The 19,778-nt window shown below is 38.9% G+C and overlaps 2 protein-coding genes across 9 annotated transcripts in view; one reads left to right on the top strand and one right to left on the bottom strand.

Annotated features, from left to right (window-relative positions):
• The first annotated feature begins 10,647 nt into the window (after window positions 1-10,647).
• LOC131426174 (probable 4-coumarate--CoA ligase 3) lies at window positions 10,648-12,908 on the top strand. Its single transcript, XM_058588680.1, has 2 exons — window positions 10,648-11,738; window positions 11,792-12,908. Exons 1-2 carry the CDS (start codon window positions 10,665-10,667, stop codon window positions 12,353-12,355), a joined length of 1,638 nt encoding a protein of 545 aa, XP_058444663.1. The 5' UTR covers window positions 10,648-10,664; the 3' UTR covers window positions 12,356-12,908.
• The window catches only part of LOC131426173 (stromal interaction molecule homolog), a 49,415-nt gene continuing 42,000 nt past the window's right edge, over window positions 12,364-19,778 (bottom strand). For 7 of the 8 annotated variants that reach the window (XM_058588676.1, XM_058588677.1, XM_058588675.1 and 4 more), the window contains one exon: window positions 12,364-19,609. In XM_058588676.1, coding sequence (XP_058444659.1) covers window positions 19,111-19,609 — 499 coding nt within the window. In that variant the 3' untranslated portion in view covers window positions 12,364-19,110. The remainder of the gene's footprint in view (window positions 19,610-19,778) is intronic. The other variant, XR_009229060.1, reaches the window with a different exon arrangement.

Raw genomic sequence — 19,778 nt, forward strand, 5'->3', positions numbered from 1 at the left:
CGGTTAGCAAATTTACCGCAAAAAAATTGATGTTAGACATTTTTACACGAGTTTTACGATCGAAAAAGAAAATTTTACCTTAGAGAAATTTTTACGTCAGAAAGTTTTAGCTTCAGTTAAATTTAAGTCAATTTTACGACAGGACATTTGACTTCAGAAAATTTCATAACCGAATTTTCACAACCAAAAATTGTGTGTAAAAACATTTTACCTCAAAATGTTACGTCCGAAATGTGACATCGGAATATTTAACGATAAATATTACGGTAGAAAATTTTACGTAAAAAAAATAAAATCAAGAAATTTCACGTCAATAATTTTTACGGCAGAAAATTTGACGTCAAATTTTTATAACCAAATATTTACAGGCGAAAGTTTTACAAAAGAAATTTTCACGACAGCAAAATTTAGCCTGACAATTTTATGTCAGAAAATTTGATTTCAGAAGATTTCAGAACCGAAAATTGAAAAATTTTTACGTCCGAAAGATTTACAACATAAATATTTACGTCCGGAACTTTCATGTCAGAAAATGTGACGTACAACGATTATTTGTATATCCGAAATTTCTAAGTCAGAAAATTTTCCATTAAGAAATTTTACGGCAGAAAGTTTGACGTCATCAATTTTTTTATCCAACTTTTTACAACCGAAAATTTTTCCCCGGAGAATATATTGTCCGAAAGTTTTACGTCAGAAATTTTTGAGTTAGAAAATTTTATGTTAAAAAATGTCCGAAGTTTTCACGTCAGAAAATTTTATATCCGAAATTTTTACGTTAGATGATTTTACAACAGAAAATTTGACGTAAGAAATTTTAACATCAGAAAATTCATTGTCAAAAAACTTTACAACAGGAATTTGTACGTCCGAAACTTTTGCATCAGAAAATTCCACAAGAATTTTATGTTGATAATTTTCACAGCAAAAATTTGACCTCAAAAAATTTTATATCCGATTTGAAAAATTTCGCGTCAGACAATTTCACGTCATAAAAATACTACCTCAAAATATTTAGCAATAGAAAATTTTACTTCGATAATTTTTCAGTTAGAAAGTTTTACGTACGGATTTTGTATGCGTAGGAAAATTTTTTTACAAATTTGAAAACAGAAAGTTTTACGTAAGGAAATATTACGTCCTAAATTTTCACGTTACAAAAGTTGACAACATGATTTAAAAATTTTTGCGTTCCAACATTTTACGTCTCAAATGTTTGCGTACGTTCTTGAGAGCTACCTTTTCAGAGTGGTTTTTTAAGAACAGGTTTTTAGAAGCAGTGAAAGAATAAAATGTCGATTGAAAATATTTCAGTTGAAAGGCTATTTTTCATCTGCAGTGAAATGCGAAGGGAAATATTCATCACACCAGGCATAATCATTTGTGAAATTTACAAGACTGAATAGCTCAAAAATCGCTTTTTATGCGTTTTCACAGCACTATGAAAACCCATTCATTTGATGAGGTTTAGCATCATACCACTATTCTAAAAGATAGTAAGCTAGAGTGGTATTCATCCGGTGTAATTTTTCCTCAAGGACTTCAATTCACCTGTCTGCCTAGGAATATGTTCAATCGAAATCTATTGTGGTAAAATGGAATGGAAACTCGAAAAAACTAAGAAGAATGCCGTAAAGCAAAAGTGTCGAGAATTTCACCAAACAAATGTCAATAATTTATCAAATGCTTGCATGATTTTTTTTTTGATAAATACATGAGATTTCATTGTAATTCGAAATGTTGAAATATAATTCTTAAAACATCATCACATTATTCTAGAAATATGTTGGTTTAGTCTCAGAATTCACATCTACATCTACAATATTTTTTTCCTTTCGATTCGTTAATTCATAAACGTAAACAAAACATTAATTCTTTTCGCTAAATTAATCATAACAGGTGTGAACGTTTGCACAATTTATAGCCCTCCGTCGTCGGATGCCTTGACCACTAGTCTTGGATCATACGAACAACGACTAACGAAGATGTTACCACTAATGATGTTGTTATAGACATCAATCATTAATGGTACCCATATTAGCTTGGCATGATAGCATAAGGATCAAATCAAAATGACGAGGGGGATTCGGGGTACGATCGTCCACTTGATGAGAATTAGACTCTGAATATGCGACGAAGTATAATTGAAAATGTGCGATCAAAATTGTTTGATATAGAAGTATGATCTGTTATTCCCGGATGATCACTACTCATCTTACCCTTATTCCCCATCGCTGCACTTGGCTTAGACGACTGCAGTGCGGTAGTGGCGTAGGTAGCTGCACCCATCATCAATTATGGCAGCTTTGAGAGATGTGCAACGGGTGTGTATAATTGATTTTTTTATTAGTCGGAATGTTGCAACGGCAAATAATTTCAAAACCGTGACACACTACTATAAAAATATGAAGCGTTATTTGAGTTTATTGAACCCTTTCCGGAACATGAAGTATTTTTTTTTTTCGTGTGTTGTCCGGAACGATCGCAATGTCCCGGGCGCGCGCCCTATCGGGCCAGTTGAAATATTTTAATTGCAAAGAAATTCTAGTGGCTATCAAACAAAAAAAATGCATCCCATCCCAACAATGCTAAACTGTTGTTTCACCACTTTACGAACAAAGAAACTCCGGTAGATCCGCGAACACGGCCGTTGAGTTTGTTGTCTTGCAAAATGGAACACGTGTAGTTGCACACGAAGGGTCGGTCGATGCGTCGCTGCACACGCACGGAGCGTTTCAATTTCTGCAATTTGCCTGCACCTTTTCCACATTCATACCGCCGCCGCCGTCGTCGCCGCTAGGTGGCAAAAAGGTCGATTTGTTCCTTTCTGTAGCATTGGCTTCTTACTCAAAAACAACAACAACAAAAAATACCTCACATTACTCCGGGTGACGCAACACACGGTACACACTGTTGTGCCTCCCCCCCCCCCCCATAATTCATTGTAGGCAATTGGCGAGTACTCCCTGGTTGTGGCCTTTCAGTACAAAGCATGAAATCGCTTATTGTACCAAATTGTTTGTAAGGTTATGTTAGGGCAAGGTTGCTTTCCTATGACAGGGTTGTTGTTGGATTGTTTTGATTTAGCATACAGGTGGGCAACACTGCACCGATCTGCAGTCACGTGTGATGGTTCTAGGAGTACCGGAGTAGGCTACGGTTTGCTATTGTTTGAACCGAACCGAACAAAGGCTGCAATGATGGTCCGATGATTTAAATATTTCATTCGTGGTCGTCGTCATCGTCGTAGCACACAAAGTAACCTATGCTGGAAAGGGATTTCATCATGTGACATCACTCTGCTACAGCGTTCTATTTTCAAATTTATTCAGTAGCAGCAAGCTTCAAGCGAATCAACAGACCGTGACTTCGTTTATTGCCATATCCATAGTCAACCCTAATGACTGTCATCACTGCGCTTGGTTACTTTTGGGGAAACATGACTTCAGGTTTTGCGTTCTGTTCACCAGAAAGACCTGCTTACGTGATTTGTGATCTGTTTGCCACCAATCGGGTGTTTGTTCACGATTAGTTGTTTTATCCCCGAGAAAACACGTTCGGCTGATATATTTACGGCAATGGTTGTCTTCAGTTATTATCAGCTTTTTACATGGATTCAGTATTTCTACCGTGTAGCGCGCGTATTTTGCCCAAACGGCACGTTGTGAACAACTTTGCGATCCAATCGATTTGGTTTCTGGTGTTAAGTAATAAGTCTCCGTTTCGATGTCAACTTGATGATCATGCTTTACTATTGAAACTTTTTATTGTTTTGCCAAACTAACAGTATTATTAAACTATACTCACTCTAGAACTTGATTTCTTTCATTTGGCGAAAAGATGGCGACACTAGAAGATTTCGAGCAGTGTCAATGTCAATTTGTTGGGATTATTCATAAATCACATGAACTCTTTGGAAGAAGGGTTTCCTAAAAGTTTACGTTTGTCTAAGAGGAGGTAAAGCTTTTTCTCTCAAATTGGGATATTTTTAATTATATTATCAAAAATCTTTTGAAACAGACTGTAGCTTCGGTTACAAATCCGGCAAAATTAATATGATGGTTATGACTTCTGGCAACACCCGCGGCCTACGGTCGTCTCGCTGACAACAAACAACCAACAAATGTGAGCGAGTGGTTTTTGCGCCACGTTTTGTGAAATAAAATAAATGAAAGTAAAATTTTAGACTAGAAAAACTTTCTGCGAAACTCTCAACGAGCGTGCACGTTATGTCTCGTTAGTGCGGTGAAAATTAGAGTATTTCGCGAAATAATTTGGATCCATACTTTGGCAACTGGTTGGTGATTGTTGTTGACACATAAATATGTTCGCTGATAGTCCAGTGAAAAGAAAGTCCATTGGAGTATAATCCAAAATTAACTGGCAATATTATCCTACACGCTTAAAAATAGTTACTCAAAAATGAGTAAGATCTCACTCATCTACAGAAAAAGTGGAACAACTCTAATTTAGAGTAACTCCGAAGTTACTCAAATTTGAGTTCTTCCACTGGAAACGATATTTGGGTAAAATCTACTCATTTACTGAGTAATACTTCTTTTGTACATGTACCAAAAATAGAGTAACTATCACTCAAATTTTGAGTGCAATTTTATTTCACATATACCAAATTTGCAAAAAACAAATGCTCCTTTTGTGAGTGTATTGTATTAAAATATTAAGTAATTGAACTCAATGCTATATCAAGTGGTGGTCGCTTGGAGTAGTGTGCAGAGATGGCATTTCACCAGAGTTATACACGCTCAGATTTTTGCCACACCGAGGATGAAAAAAACGAAGCACCGCACAAAGAGGAAAGCGCACTTCTTCTCAGTGTCGAATAGACAGCATTTGAGTGTGTGCTTGTGGTTAAAGCAGCTGACGCGAGTGAAACACATTCTCTTCGCATGAATCGCTCACATGCGCTCTCGTCTAAATACACCCAAGTGACCACTGGCGCGTGATGGTGAGCGAACACTTCTGTGAACTTCAATTAATAGAGAGTAGATCTGGCCTTGCTATGAAAAATTTGCAAGGAAAACCGAAAATTTTACGATAAATTGTTTTATTATGCTGATTTTGCGTGTCCACGCTTCATCTACGAAAACCATACAGCAGAGTGCTCACCGGCGTGTACACCTCTGTGAAAGTATCTGCATCCTCCTCAGAGAATTTATTAGCTAATGCTCTAGCACTTTGGTGCGATTCAGTGGAAGAGGTAAAAGGAAATAAACAAACGCACTCATGATGCGTGCACACTTACACAACAGTGGTGTATAAATGTGAAAGAGAAGAGCTCTCGTTGAAGTTGTCAGTGCGAGGGGAGAAATTTTGCTTGCTCTTCGTCACACAGAGGAGATAGACATCTCTGGTAGTGTGTCAATCGCAAATTAACATACATGTCAGTTATGCTCAGGCACCAATCATACACTTATTCCTCATAAATGACATTTGAGCATATTCGTTTCCATTCTAAAGCACAACACGGAGTTTATCATTCCGGTTTTTACAGACACAACACCGTTTGTATTGAGCGACTCACCCTCGAAATACGCGGTCTCACTAACAAAAAATACAACCCGTTGCTACAAATGGTAATTACAACTTTTAGACTGATCTTGCGAATAGTAACCAAAAAACGAGTTCTTGCGTTAAACTCAAATTTAGAGTAGGACTTACTCAATATCATTGATGTTAACTACTCAATTTTTGACGTTTCCATGTATCATTTGAAAATGAGTAACTAGTACTTAAACTCTGAGTAACTTTTTCTAAGCGTGTAAGTTGTAGTGCAATCAACCGGCGTCATCTCAAGTGAGATGACGCAAAACCATAAAAAAGAAGAAGAATAACTATCTTTCCAATCAAACATTGACATTGTGATCTTTTTTTACGCGGTTTTTAACGAGGATTTCCGAAGTTACGCAAATTTTTTAAGCTATCTGGTTTCATTGTTTTGTCTTAGAAATGCATGAGACGTCGAGATCTGGTGTTATTCCGAATTTTTTTTTAATTCAACTTAGAAAATTTTCGATTTTTTTTTCAAAATATCAGGTGTACAACTTTGCTTCCGATAGGTGGCTGTACCGGCTGAGGCTGGTCAAAATACATAGATGATAATGCCTTTAAAGTGAGTGTGTACAGTGCCTAACGAATTGTCATCGCCGTTTCAGTGACAGTTGTTCTTGTTTTCGTATTATTCACGCTCGAAAATGTCTATTTATGTGCCCAATTCTCGCCATTTGCGGAAAGTTTTACTTTTCTGTTACAATTAAAAAAAAATGCAGCTGAAGCGCATTGAATGCTCTCAGAAACTTACGGTGATGCTGCTCTGAGTAAAAGAACGTGTCGGGAGTGGTTTCAACGTTTTAAAAATGGTGATTCCGATGTCGAAGACAAACATGGTGGTGGAAGAGAAAAAAATTTCAAAGATGAACAACTAGAAGCATTGCTTGATGAAGATTCGTGCCAAACCCAAGAAGAGCTTGCCGAATCGTTAGGAGTGAGTCAGCAAGCTATTTCAAAACGTCTCAAGGCCCTGGGATGATTCAGAATGAAGGAAACTGGGTGCCGTACGAGTTGAAACCGAGGGACATCGAGCGCCGTCTATTTGTATGTGAGAAACTGTTTCAAAGACAAAATCGTAAGGGGTTTTTACATCGAATCGTAACCGGTGATGAAAAGTGGGTTCGATACGATAATCCTAAACGCAGAAAATCATGGGGATAGCCCGGGCATGCTACTTCGTCGAAGGCAAAACCGAATATTCACGGCCCCAAGGTTATGATTTGTATATGGTGGGATCAGTTCGGTGTGATTTACTACGAGCTCTTAAAACCGGGTGAAACCATCACAGGAGATCGCTGCCGAACGCAACTGATGCGCCTTAGTCGCGCGCTAAAAGAAAAGCGGCCACAATATCAAGAGCGACATGACAAAGTCATTCTCCAACAAGACAATGCTCGGCCTCACGTCGCAAAAGTGGTCAAAAAGTACCTGGAAACGATGAAATGGGAAGTCTTGCCTCACCCGCCGTATTCCCCAGATGTCGCCCCTTCTGACTTCCATTCGATGGCACACGGCCAATCCTTGGAAGAGTTGGAAAAATGAATTGCTTCATGGATAGCGTCAAAAGAGGACTCCTTTTTTCGAGCCGGGATCCGAAAATTGCCGGAAAGATGGGAGAAAGTTGTCGTTAGCGACGGACAATACTTTGAATAATACATCTGTAAGCAAAGTTGTACACCTGATAGAAATTGAATAACAAAGTGACTCAAACAAGCCTGCTTTGTGAACGTTAGGTTCGAATCGGTAGTTGATACCGTCAAAGGTAACGTCATTGATTGTTGTTGTTCGAGCCATATTAGTCAATGTCCGCTTAGCAAACAACAAAGTACTTATGAGCTGGTACTTGTCGAATCGAAATTGAAGTGGAATTGTATTAAAACGAAAAACATGTTTTTTAGTTTTCCATTGAAATGATACAATAAAAATGTTGTGCTAGTCACAAATCAACATTACGATTGACGGCAGGTGCCGAAATGAAGAACACGTAGCTCAACCAAAGCCCTAATCGGGTAATGAATGAACAACAACCGACTTCAAAATCAAAACCTGTAGCTGAAAGGTGTCTGGTATCCCACCGAACGAACGAGTTGATTTCGTTCAAATATTTGTACAAACCAAAAGCACTCAGCGAACCGCGACGAACGATGGGGAAAATTTATTTCATGGTGTTCCGTCAGCTTGCAGCAGCTTAAAAGCTGATGAATTCGCACCCGTCATGCCCGACAGCAACAAGTTACAGTAGTAGGAGTAGTAGCACATACTAAATAAATCGAGTCTGGTTGAGTTTTGCCCCGAAAGCGCACACGATGTGGGACTGCTCTGTGAGCACGTGCCACTGTTTCTGTGTGATAAAATCGCGGAAGAACTGGAAACCGGCTGCTGTTGAAGACGATGATTGTAGGTTAGGAGGTAAATAATCCGTTTCTTCAAATAGTTGTGTAGATTCCGTAATGAAAAGTAAAAACATCAGTCGCTGCCCTACGCGTAAAATTATTCGAGGATTATTCCTTTTCTTCGCAAATGCTGAGCTGTCGTAATTAACCGGAACGTAAATTTAGGATGCTTGGTGAAAATTAATATGCATTACTTATGTGTTAGTTCAGAGATATTCACAGATATCAGTTAGTACCTCCTTAAACCATCTCTGAAAAGCAAGAAGAACCTGTGCCAGCTTTGATGGTAATCCGTCCAGAAGTTCCGAAGTTATGGCGTTACAAACATTCCTCCCCCCTTTTTAAAGACACTTGCAACATCCACCCCCCATATAGTCATATCTAAGGTATGCAAAATTGTTCTACGGTCTTCAAAACGTATCGATTCTTGTCAAGTTATTTGAATTTTTTCATGACCCCTCCTTGTTTATGACACTTGCTACGCTCCCTCCCATATGAATATACTCCCAAAACCATCTCTGAAATACAAGAAGTACCTGTGCCAAGTTTGGTGGCAATCCGTTTAGTAGTTCCGGTTATCGAGTTACAAACATACAAACTTACATCCATCATTCATATATATATATATATATATATATATATATATATATATATATATATATATATATATATATATATATATATATATATATATATATATATATATATATATATATATATATATATATATATATATATATATATATATATATATATATATATATATATATATATATATATATATATATATATATATATATATATATATATATATATAGATTGATTTCATGAGGATTCCAAAAATCAGAAATTTTGCGATGGAGAATTCATATAAATTCTCATGAAATATCCATTTTATCGATTTTGTTTCTCATACATCTAATGCCTTGAGGAAATAGCAAACTATGGACTTTTCCACTGTATCCAGTGTATCGAAAATAAGCTATCCACATACATTTGTGTTGTACGCATGTATGTGTGATGGTTTTTTATGCTCTGATCACAGCATGCTATGCGTTTGGCTGACAGCTTTCGTTTGTTTACTTGTTTGTGCGGTTGAAATTCTGCGTTTTCAAAATGTCGCGTATTGAAAAGAAAGTGAAAATTAAGGTTCTGGACACATGGCTAAGTGAGAAGGGTGTTACTATGCGAAAATTGACGAAGCGGTTAGGAATTCATCATGCCAGTGTTAAAACCATCAATTATAAGTTTGGGGAACACTAATCTTTGGATGAGTTACCAGGAGAAGGCAGAAAACCCGGTTCTTCCAACCCGAAACTAGACCAGAAAGTGGTATCTCTAATCATGAAGAAAAAATCAATGTCAATACGTGGTATGACAAAAAAGTAGGAACGAGTGTCGGAATGACAAGCGTTTCAAGAGGCGAAATCACCTGAAGACCTACAAGAAGCAGAAAATCTCGAAACAAAGTGTAGAACAGAAAAAGCTAGCAGCAACAAGAGCCCGGAAATTGTATTCGCGTCTTTTGCAGTGTCCGGATGCATGCGTTTTGATAGACGATGAGACTTATGTAAAGGAGGATTCAAAAACCCTTCCAGGTCCACAATACTTTACTGTCGTCGTTGGGGAGGATGTGAGCGATGCGGACAGGCCGATTCAAGTGGAGAAATTCGGTCGAAAGGCACTGGTATGGCAAGCAATATGTTCCTGTGGTTTGAAGTCAACCATTTTTTACACTACCGGAACTATAAATGCAGAAATCTATCGATCTGAGTATCTCCAGAAGAGATTGCTGCCTTTATATAAAAAGCATAGTACACCTCCATTGTTTTGGTCGGGTTTAGCGTCGGCTCACTATGCCAAAAACACTCTCAATTGGCTTGCGGAAAAAGGTATAAATTTCGTTGAGAAAAATATCAATCCACCAAATTGCCCTCAGCTTCGACCCATCGAACGTTACTGGGCAATCGTGAAGAGGGTCTTCAAGAAGACTGGCAAGGCAGCTGGGAACATGCAGGAGTTCAAAAAATTTTGGGCTCAAGCGTCCAAAAAATGCGATGCAACACTTGTCCGGAACTTGATGAAGAGCGTTCGATCAAAAGTTCGAAAATTCGTGAAGAAATAACTTAAATTTAATCCGGTTTTCATTATGCTCAAGTTTAACCTCGTACAATAAAGGATCAATTTTTAGTTTGAATAAAATATCGTTTTTTATCAAAATTTGAAAGAAAAATTTGTGGATAGCTTATTTTCAATACACTCCTTATTACTTGACAATTGTAGAAGATGCATGACATATGATCAACCCGATACAATTCATTTATCTATCAAAGATAATGTACGTGAAAAGTTGAGTTTGGTTAACAATGACAAAATACGATCTCCTGGCTGGTACAATCCCTGCTAAGAAATAATTGAGTTTGGTTTGCTTCAAACATGCAAAAAAAAAAAAAAACTGGAAATCGACTATATCTAACAAAGTTTGCCAACTGCTAATCCTTAACGTGAGCCATCCCACTTGTTACCATTGACACATGGAATCTTGTATCAACAGTTGGTGATAGTTTTATCCACTTCCCAGCGCCATATCAGATCCGTACCTGATAAGAATGCCCCTACAACGCAGTGCGAATGTGCTCTATAAAACTGCATCCGTTGCAGTGGAACTAATTTAGTATCGGTTTAGTTTAGGCTCGCAAAACAATGTCACACTTCGATCCAGCGTTACGTACTTGGAACGGACCCCGACAACCGTCGATAATTAATCCTGCGGTCAGTGTTGGGCAGGCGATTATTAACGTCCTCGAACGGACACCGGAAAAGGTGTTCCTGATAAGTGCCGATACCGGTGAGAGTGTCACTTGTGGCGAGCTGAGAACTCGTATGATCCGAGTAGCGTTGAATTTGAACAAACGGTGTAATTTGTTGCAAAATGACGTGGTCTGTATGGTGGTGGAAAACAGTTCTCGCGTGATCCCGGTGTTGTTTGGATGCTTTCTACTGGGAGCTCCCGTTCACACACTGGATGCATCCTTCGAACAGTCCGATCTGGTTCATCTGATGGGCATCACAAAACCGAAACTGGTGTTCTGCAACGAAAGTAATGTCAAAACTGTGATTGAATCTCTTAAACAGCTAGCTTCGGACGCACGGGTTGTGATTCTAGATGACCTGGCCAGTGAAAAACTTTTGTTCGATACAGCCGAAGAAGAGCAGCACTATCGGCCACCTTATTTGGGTGACTCCGATAAAACCGTAGCCGTAATCGTGTGTTCCTCAGGAACTACGGGTATTCCGAAGGCAGTTTGTTTAACTCACGCCCTATTGATTGCGCCCTACCCGTGGGTTACGAACCTCGGTATCGATACGGTGCTGTGCTTCAGTTCCCTGTACTGGGTTTCCTCGTTTCAAATGCTAATGATGGCCCTTTTCAACGGTAACAAACAGATTACAACGTCGAAACCGTTCAGTCCTGCGTACGCCTACGAATTGATCAGTAAATATCAAGTTACCAACATGTTCACGACCCCTCCGATGCTGGTAGAACTGGTTGAGTACTGCGAATCGCAAAACCTTACGCTCCCATCGTTGAGGATTATCGGATGCGGTGGTAGTTCTTTACCCGAAGCGATACGGCAAAGGGCCGACGCTTTATTGAAACCCAAAGGGACGGTGTGCGTAGGTTATGCGATGAGTGAAACCGGTGGCATCGTATCGATTAATCTGTTCGGAAAACCAAACTCGGTCGGAGTGTTGATGCCCAATTTCACCGTTCGGGTAGGTGTGATTACTTTCGCTTGTAAGGTGTTTCAGTAACCACTTTCCTACAGATCGTCAAGCATGAGGGAAACCCACTGGGACCGGAACAGGAAGGCGAAATCCAGGTACGTTACGATCATCTTTTCGCTGGTTACTACGGAAACGAGAAGGAAACCCGTACAGTGCTTACGCCGGATGGATTCATCAAAACCGGTGACGTCGGGTACTTCGATAAAGCAGGTTTCCTGTACATCACCGACCGGATGAAGGAGATGCTCCGTTATCAGGGCTATCAAATTGCACCGGCTCAGCTGGAAGCCATGTTGGTAGAACTTCCCGCGGTCAGTCAGGCGGCGGTAGTAGGAATACCACATCCCAAACCACCCCATGTCGATCTGGCTACGGCACTGGTTGTGCTTCGAACTGGTCCTGACGACGGACAGTCCAAAACCCTAGATGAGCAACAGCTTTTGACACTGGTGAATCAGCAGTTGCCGGACTATAAGCGCCTACGGGGAGGATTGTTCGTTGTCGATAGCCTACCGCGTACGACCAACGGGAAGATAAACCGCAGGGAGGCCAAACAGATGGCACTGAAGCTTTCACAACTTACAAATGGGAATGGTGTTCTCTAGATGGTGGATTAATTTTATCGAATTTTATTAATTTTGTATGCCATGTTTTATGATTTTTAATTTGTTGTTTTCTCGCTTGTTTATTTTAGTGTGTAACAATTGTCTCGTCCTATGTTCTAATCTTTTTTTAGATCCTCGCGATGAGCAATATGATTGCGTTTGAAGGATAATAACAACAGTTTGTTTTTAGTTCTAGACATCAAAAGATAATAAGAGAGTCGATTAGAAATTAAATTTGAGGTTTACCCATTCAAGGTTTTTTTTCTCGATTAGTCAATTCCGGGTAGAAGGCATGGAAAATAAATAGCTCTCGGTCTGTCAACTACCTAATCAATAACAGAAGACCGACTGATGATAAATAAAATATAGTAACTATTGGTTGATAGGTGGTTGTGATGAGCACAGTCTAGTAGAGTGCCAGTGAGAAACCAAAAATCCTACTCTAACTAAATGGTAAATACAACGAAAAAAAAAACATTTTACTATCGGTGCACACTCGAGAAAAGTAGGCAACTACAGACAGATTCGCAATCAAATAAATAAGCAAAGCTCGGCTGCGCACTCTTTACGTAATCTTAAGCATATAGGAAAACAATATTTCTCGCATTCTTCCCGTTGTTTTATCAGTTATCGTTAGTGTAATTGAAAACAACAAAACACAACAGGAAAACAGAACCACTCCATTTCAGAACTGTTGGTTTTCGGTTTTCTGGTTTGTTGTCAATAATGTTCATGTTGGAATAACGTTTGTTTGTTTGTTATTTTTTTGCTAAATTGTTTTATGACTACTAAAAGTATATGTTATCTAGACCTATATATAGTTTTTTTTCTTCTCGTTACGGATTTGCAATTTTCCAATATATAATACCATCGTTTATCGTTTTTTTCTGTTTGCCCGACGAGGCAAACGCTTTTTACTAGTTGCTGTAAATTTATTTCCCTACTATCTAGATTCCGTATTTCCTTTGTACACTTTCTCTGACTTAGTTTCGGTGTGTATGTGTGTGTTTCTGTCACTCCATGAACAGTTCATACTCCTCATTCAGTTTGTCTTATCACGCACGCATACTACTTTCTTTGAGATTTTTGGATGAGGTTTTTAAGCCGGTGAAAAATAGATTCAAAATAAGTTACGTAAAATTAAGCAATAATTTGTTCAATTCAAATCGGTATCGTTAATAGCTGGAATGATCTATGTCTACTTTGATTTGAAGTGGACTGGTACGAGGACTAACACACTCTTGTCGATAATTACTCAGTTTTTTTTAACTTTTTTTCCCTGTGCTTGAAAACAAAACATTGTATTTGAAATACATTGAATCGCAAAGAACGTCAAGCACTTTCCAATGTGTATGATCAATATTTAAGTTTGACGAGTTTACATCCTTTTTTTACAATTGCTGTGGAATATAAATGGTCGGCTTTCGAGTATCTGTACCCGACGGGTACGGATCGGATTCGGGTTCAAAAAATTGTTTGTCGCGTTCGGGTCGAGTACAGGTACGAGTCGGGTTTCCGGTATTCGAGCTCGATACCCGACCGAAAAAAAATCATATACGGGTCGAGTGAAGAGTTTTTTTTTTCGTTCGGATACGTGTCGGTTCGGGTTTAAATAAATTGCTCACCCAACCATCTCTAGTATGGCATTAATAGGAATAACCATTTTTTCAATACACCACTCATACACTGAAATCTTTTTTTATACAATTTTTTATTATTATGCTGTTTCTTTACGCGAATTTTCGAAGCTACGCGGATTTTCAAAGATACGCGGTTTTTTTACCTATATTTTTGTTTTCAGATTGCGCCAGATCTGGACGTTTCATGCATTTCTAAGACATTTGGCATCAAAAAAAATTCCGTTAGTTTGGCGATTTTTTTCTACGCAGATTTTCAAAGTTACGCGGTCCCAAAAGTTCTAAAGTCGATCTTTTTCCAAATTTTTTTTTGGAGATTACACCAGATCTCGACGTTTCATATATTTGTGCGACATTCGCCATAAAAAAATCGATTATAGAGGTTTTAACCATGAAGCCATTCACCATTTCGACCAGATAAGTCTTCTGACTTTATGTGCGAGGTTGGGAATCGAACCTAGGTAAAAAAACTCTGTAGTTTGGCGGGTTTTTTACGCGGATTTGCAAAGGTATGCGTTTTTTACGCGGTACGTATCTCCCGCGTAAAAAAGACCTCAGTTTATTCTCATATATAACATTCTTGAAAATAGTTTTTTGTCGTATGGTCAGAAACTGACATAACCTTCAAATTGGAAGTTTTAAGTGCAATTTAAAAATTTTCTTACGTTTTTTTAGCATTGTCACTTTTCTTGTAGTTCCGGGACCGGAACTCATATCCAGACAAAACTCAGGAAATATGCATAAGACCGCAAACTAAGTCCCGCCATATATGAAAAAAGAGAGTAAATTCCATTTCGGATTTTCGACCACTATTTCCGGCTCTTTCGGAATCGGAATCCGGAGACCGGTGTAGTCGTGATCGGTTCGTTTGACCATCAACTAGTACGAGCAATAAATTCGAATTTGAGTTTCGAGCCCAATTTAGAAGGCTTCTTAAGTTTTTGCCTTAAAGTCTTTAACGAACGTTTGAAATTTTAAACTCTCATCGTCCGTTAATTCCGGAATTCAGATCCGGATCAAGTTAAGAAATTGTGCATTATCATAACACCTTTTATTTGAATTACAGCTTGCAAAAATTGGTTGAGGAATCTTTGAGCAAATTAAGTGAGTCACTCTAAAACGCCAGTCAGACACTACCAATCAATACTACCTTCATAGGGGTCTGTCGCCGACGATGTCCAGCCAGCGACTGGCACCATTAAAGAAGGTGACAAGCGATTATAAATACACTCTCCTACTCAATGCTTGATCGGAGAAATAGGTATAAAGCGAGAAGACTAGTGTTTGATGGACAGAGAAGATGTTTGGATATAAGGTATCGGTCGGGTGACGGCCAGGATGTAGATCATGTTCGATGTACGTGCTACTTTGTCTGACTGGCGTTTTAGAGTGACTAAAACAAGATCCAGAGTGGCGAAATGGTAGCGCGTATGCACGGAATGCATAAGAACGCAGGTTCGAGTCCTGTCTCTGAGCGTATCTTTTTCCTATAAATCATCTTTTCTGTTAGTTTTTCATTCATTTGGCTTCTCCAATATATGTTTCCGCTCAGTCATTGCAAAACTGAACTTAGTTATGGCGGCTTTACGTCAAACCAACTAAAAATTAATAAATCGTATTTATTTATGTCATTATTGTGTTATTTTTTTCTAGTCTTGTACCTTTTATGTATATAATTTCTTGTACCTTTGATGTATATAATTAAAAATACGCATTACTTTGGAAATCCGTATAAAAAATCACATTACTTCTGAGATCCGTATAAAAATATTGCGTAACTTCAGAAATCCGCATAAAACAAACCACATAACTTCGGAAATCCGCATTAAAAACCCCGTATCACTTCGGAAAACCGCATAAAACAAAACACATAACTTAAGATATCTGCATAAAAACTCATAAACATAAACCTCATAATTTCGGAAATCTGCATAAAAAATCGCATATCTCGAGAAAGCCACATAAAAAAAGGCAAAACTTCGGAAATCCGCATAAAAATAATCACATAACTTCGGAAATACGCATTTAAACAAATCGCAAAACTTCGAAAATCCGAATAAAAACCGCATAACTTAGGAAAGCCGCATTAAAAAATCGGTAAATTCCGGAAATACGCATAAAAAAACGCATAACATCGGAAATTCGCATAAAACTAAATCGCATAACTTCGGAAATCCGAATAAAAACCCGCATAAAAAAGACCTCAATGTCATTACCGAGACTGCTAAATGCTCGGCAAAGTTGTACCGAGATTCTGTGAAAAAATCTAAACGTGGCCAACAAGTAAATTTCCAGAGTTAATCAATATGAACAGAAGTGTTTTTGTGTCGTATTGTAACTGTTGATGAAAAGTAGATTGGAATTTCAAATGCAAAAAAAGACATACACAATGGGATTAGAAAAGTATCACCTTCGACCAACTGCTCGTTCCAAGAATCATCATATCGAATCAGTGGTGTCAGATACGGATTCAGAGGAATTGGAATTTTCTGCGGAAACAAAACAAAACAAAAAATCTTCTCTTATCCACCTAGTGGTGTAATGATGCCTTTGTCATATTACTTACATTTTCACAAACATTACTAGAAGATTCTGTTAAGAATTTTTTTTTCAAACTTGAATGAAATCAAAAATTTTATTTGGGTATAAACTACCATAACCTTTTCAATTTGTAAACAGTTCTGTCCAGTTAATATAGATTTAACTGTGGCAACCCTGCACGATATTCAAAATTGAACAAAACAGGACGTGTGCTAGGCGGTGGTGTTTTCTTTTTCTGTACCAGCACGTACCTATTTTTCATAATTTTGTTTGAAAGTTTTAACACACCTAATTCCGGAACCGGTAGTCGGACCTGCATAAAATTGCCAGTATCTTTCAAGGCAATGAGAGCTTTAATTTGAAACATGGTTTGTGAAAATCGGTTTAACCGTTGCTGAGAAATCGAAGTATCAGTATCAGTAAGTTTTATAAAAAATTCCTTGTGAAAAAATACTCATTAAAATGAAAATTTTTCACCTATCGCGCTATAATACCCGAACCGGCAGTCGGATCTGGATCAACTTTTCGGAGTCGATTTTCATAGTGATTGCATATCCTTTTTATATAAAAAAGGCAAAAAGATCTTCTCTTGCACGTTTCGCGTACTAGACAACACTTATGCTTTCGAGGCAAATGTTAATCTACGGAAATGACACTACAACTGTAGGGCATCATTGTATCGAACTCATCTAAATCAGTAGAGACGGGTATTGAATTTTCACTACGACAACGCTTGGTCATATGTCGCGATTTTTGGGAAACACTATTTTGATCGTAGTGAACGAAAAAATCTGCTCCACCTGTTTTATAGTCCACACTTGACGCCATTCAACTACCACCCTTCAATCACAAAAATGCAATATTTCAGGTATTGTATCTCGCCCTGGCTGATTCATCTAAATTGGGTTTTCAAATTACCAAGAAGCAAAGCCATGGTATTGCATTCCGTTAGAGGAATTCAACCTTCTGTTTCAACAGCCGATTCTCAGCGTACAGAACCATTGCATGGCTGGTGCAGTTGACGATTAACACTAAGAATCCTTCCATGTCGGGGCTCGAACATACGACATCTGGCTTGTAAGACCAGTAGTTTTTGCATCGAACTGCCATTTCATTAGCAGATTGTCACATAAAACTGTTATTTTCGAATCCTGTCAGGTGTTTGAGAATGAATACAACTGAACTCAAAACTAAACTACTCTTGATTTCACCAGAAATGACTTGAATATTAAAAATTTGAATTGATGACATAAGCTCCAGACTATGCCTATTCCTTCCGTTTGTTCCGATAGACAAAACAAACTGAAGGTTATCGTATGCTAAATATGACCTAAACAAATATTCAACGCTTTATATTCGCTGAACTGCCGGAGAATTTTATACGGCTATAATTACATGATTATCGAATTTGCAGAGAGCTCATACCAGTCCACTTAGAAATAATATAACATACAAACTTAACAACCTATTGAATTGCAAGGATGATCAATCCGATTAACTTCAAATATCCGTCGAGCAGACCAAAGTGGTTGATTTCGCAACGTGTCGTGCGAAGCGCCACCAGAGCTCTTCAAATTACTAACAATTCAATCAGTTTGATCGAACAAAAACCTCCCCAAGTCTTTTTAGATCTGTCCTACGTCTAAATAAAGGTAAACTTTAAGTTGTTCCACGTGCAAAGAAAGGGCACAGAAGAGGTTTCTTCCTTTTTTTTCAAAATATTCTAATTCAATGTTTTTATTTTGTCTCACCTTGTTTGTTCTACATAACATAACCTCACTTTCGATTCCCAATCTACGATTTGTATTGCAAAAAACGAAAAGAAAACTGCTTCAACTCAATCAACTATTGCATTCAAAATTTTCGTCAGACTTTTTAAAAACCGTGCTCTCACACGGCAATCGGCGTTTAGGATTTCATTTGACACTACGCTTGATCAGTTTTGTTTTTTTTTCTGTGCAATTGTGCTATCTGTGTCTGTCCCTAAAAATTACGATAACAATATTTCAAGTACCTACAGCATCTTCACACCGATTCGATTCGATAAGTAACGTGTTTTAAGTTTGCAACCCCCGAAAACTGGGGTGCCCGGAAGAGGTTTCAATCAACTAGTTTCTCTCACTCATAGCATTGCAACATCCGTGTCGTGTCGACGACTAATCAAATTTCAATAGGCCACAACATTTAAACTTGCGAAAAATCAAGTAACTAAAGTAGAATTGACTCGTGGATACGATAGATTAAAGTAAAAAAAAATTACACATTCTTCGTCAACGAAGCAAGACACGGACGGGGGAAAATGATGGAAGAACCAGGAACTTACCCCTCCACCATCATCCCTCGACCCCTGGCACCCGTTGACTACTAGTATCACAAGTTTCGCGCTCTCTTGCAAGGCTCTTCCCTTTCCGACTGACCATCCTTCGAATGACTCCAATGCTGTTGCGCCACCTTTGTCACACACTGCTGCTTCGTTCCGTCCGAGGACTGCATCCCGCATCGCGTTCCCGCGTCAGTCGTTGTCGTTCGTCACTCACTCCACCGTCCTCATCCGGATCCGCGGCGTACGGTAGCCGATCATTGATTCTTTTTGGATTTGCTAAATTTCTTTCCGAAGGGGAACGGTAACTTTCGTCGTCCTCGTCGCTTGACGTCTTCGTCGACAGTGGAGGAATCGGTCGAGCAGTTGTCCAACTCCGTTCCGGCTCCGGATGCAGTTCCTGCTGCAGCACCGCCGGAAGTGACACAGCCGTCCCCATGTGCTTGCTGCTGTTGGTGGTGGTGCTGCTGCTGCTTACTGTGGGTGGGTTGATGGTGTTGGTGTTGGTGATGGTGGTGTTGGTGTTGGTGAGGCTGCTGCTGTTGTTGTGGTGGTTGTTGTTGTTGCTGCTGCTGTTGCTGGGCAAGGTAGTACTCAGTGAGCTGCTGGAGCGGTAGCGTGGATGCAGTGGAAACGGAAGTAACTGTTCCGCCGACCGGCGACGATGCAGTGCTCGAAGATGTCGGTGGAAGAGATAGCGATGGGGATCCCAGGGGCACCACGTCGGAGTCGGTTGATCGGACCAGCGAGAAGAGGCTGTTGGTGGATGGAAAAGAAATCAGTATGAGTTCATCGTTTTAGTAAATTAGTTACGATTAATAAGCTCGAAAACCAAACGAAAGCCACCGTAAACTAGGCTCAAATCGAGAGGAAAAAAAAATCAACAATAATAAATCATCCAAGAATTATGCCTGAATGTCCGGTT

Source organism: Malaya genurostris, chromosome 1 (genome assembly GCF_030247185.1).
Source record: "Malaya genurostris strain Urasoe2022 chromosome 1, Malgen_1.1, whole genome shotgun sequence".
Taxonomy (NCBI): Eukaryota; Metazoa; Arthropoda; class Insecta; order Diptera; family Culicidae; genus Malaya; species Malaya genurostris.

Excerpts from the sequence above, each read along its gene's own strand:
- LOC131426174 (XM_058588680.1), top strand. The coding sequence starts at position 10,665 with ATGTCACACTTCGATCCAGCGTTACGTACTTGGAACGGACCCCGACAA. Across the intron at positions 11,739-11,791 it reads TGCCCAATTTCACCGTTCGG|ATCGTCAAGCATGAGGGAAA; the intron begins GTAGGTGTGATT and ends ACTTTCCTACAG.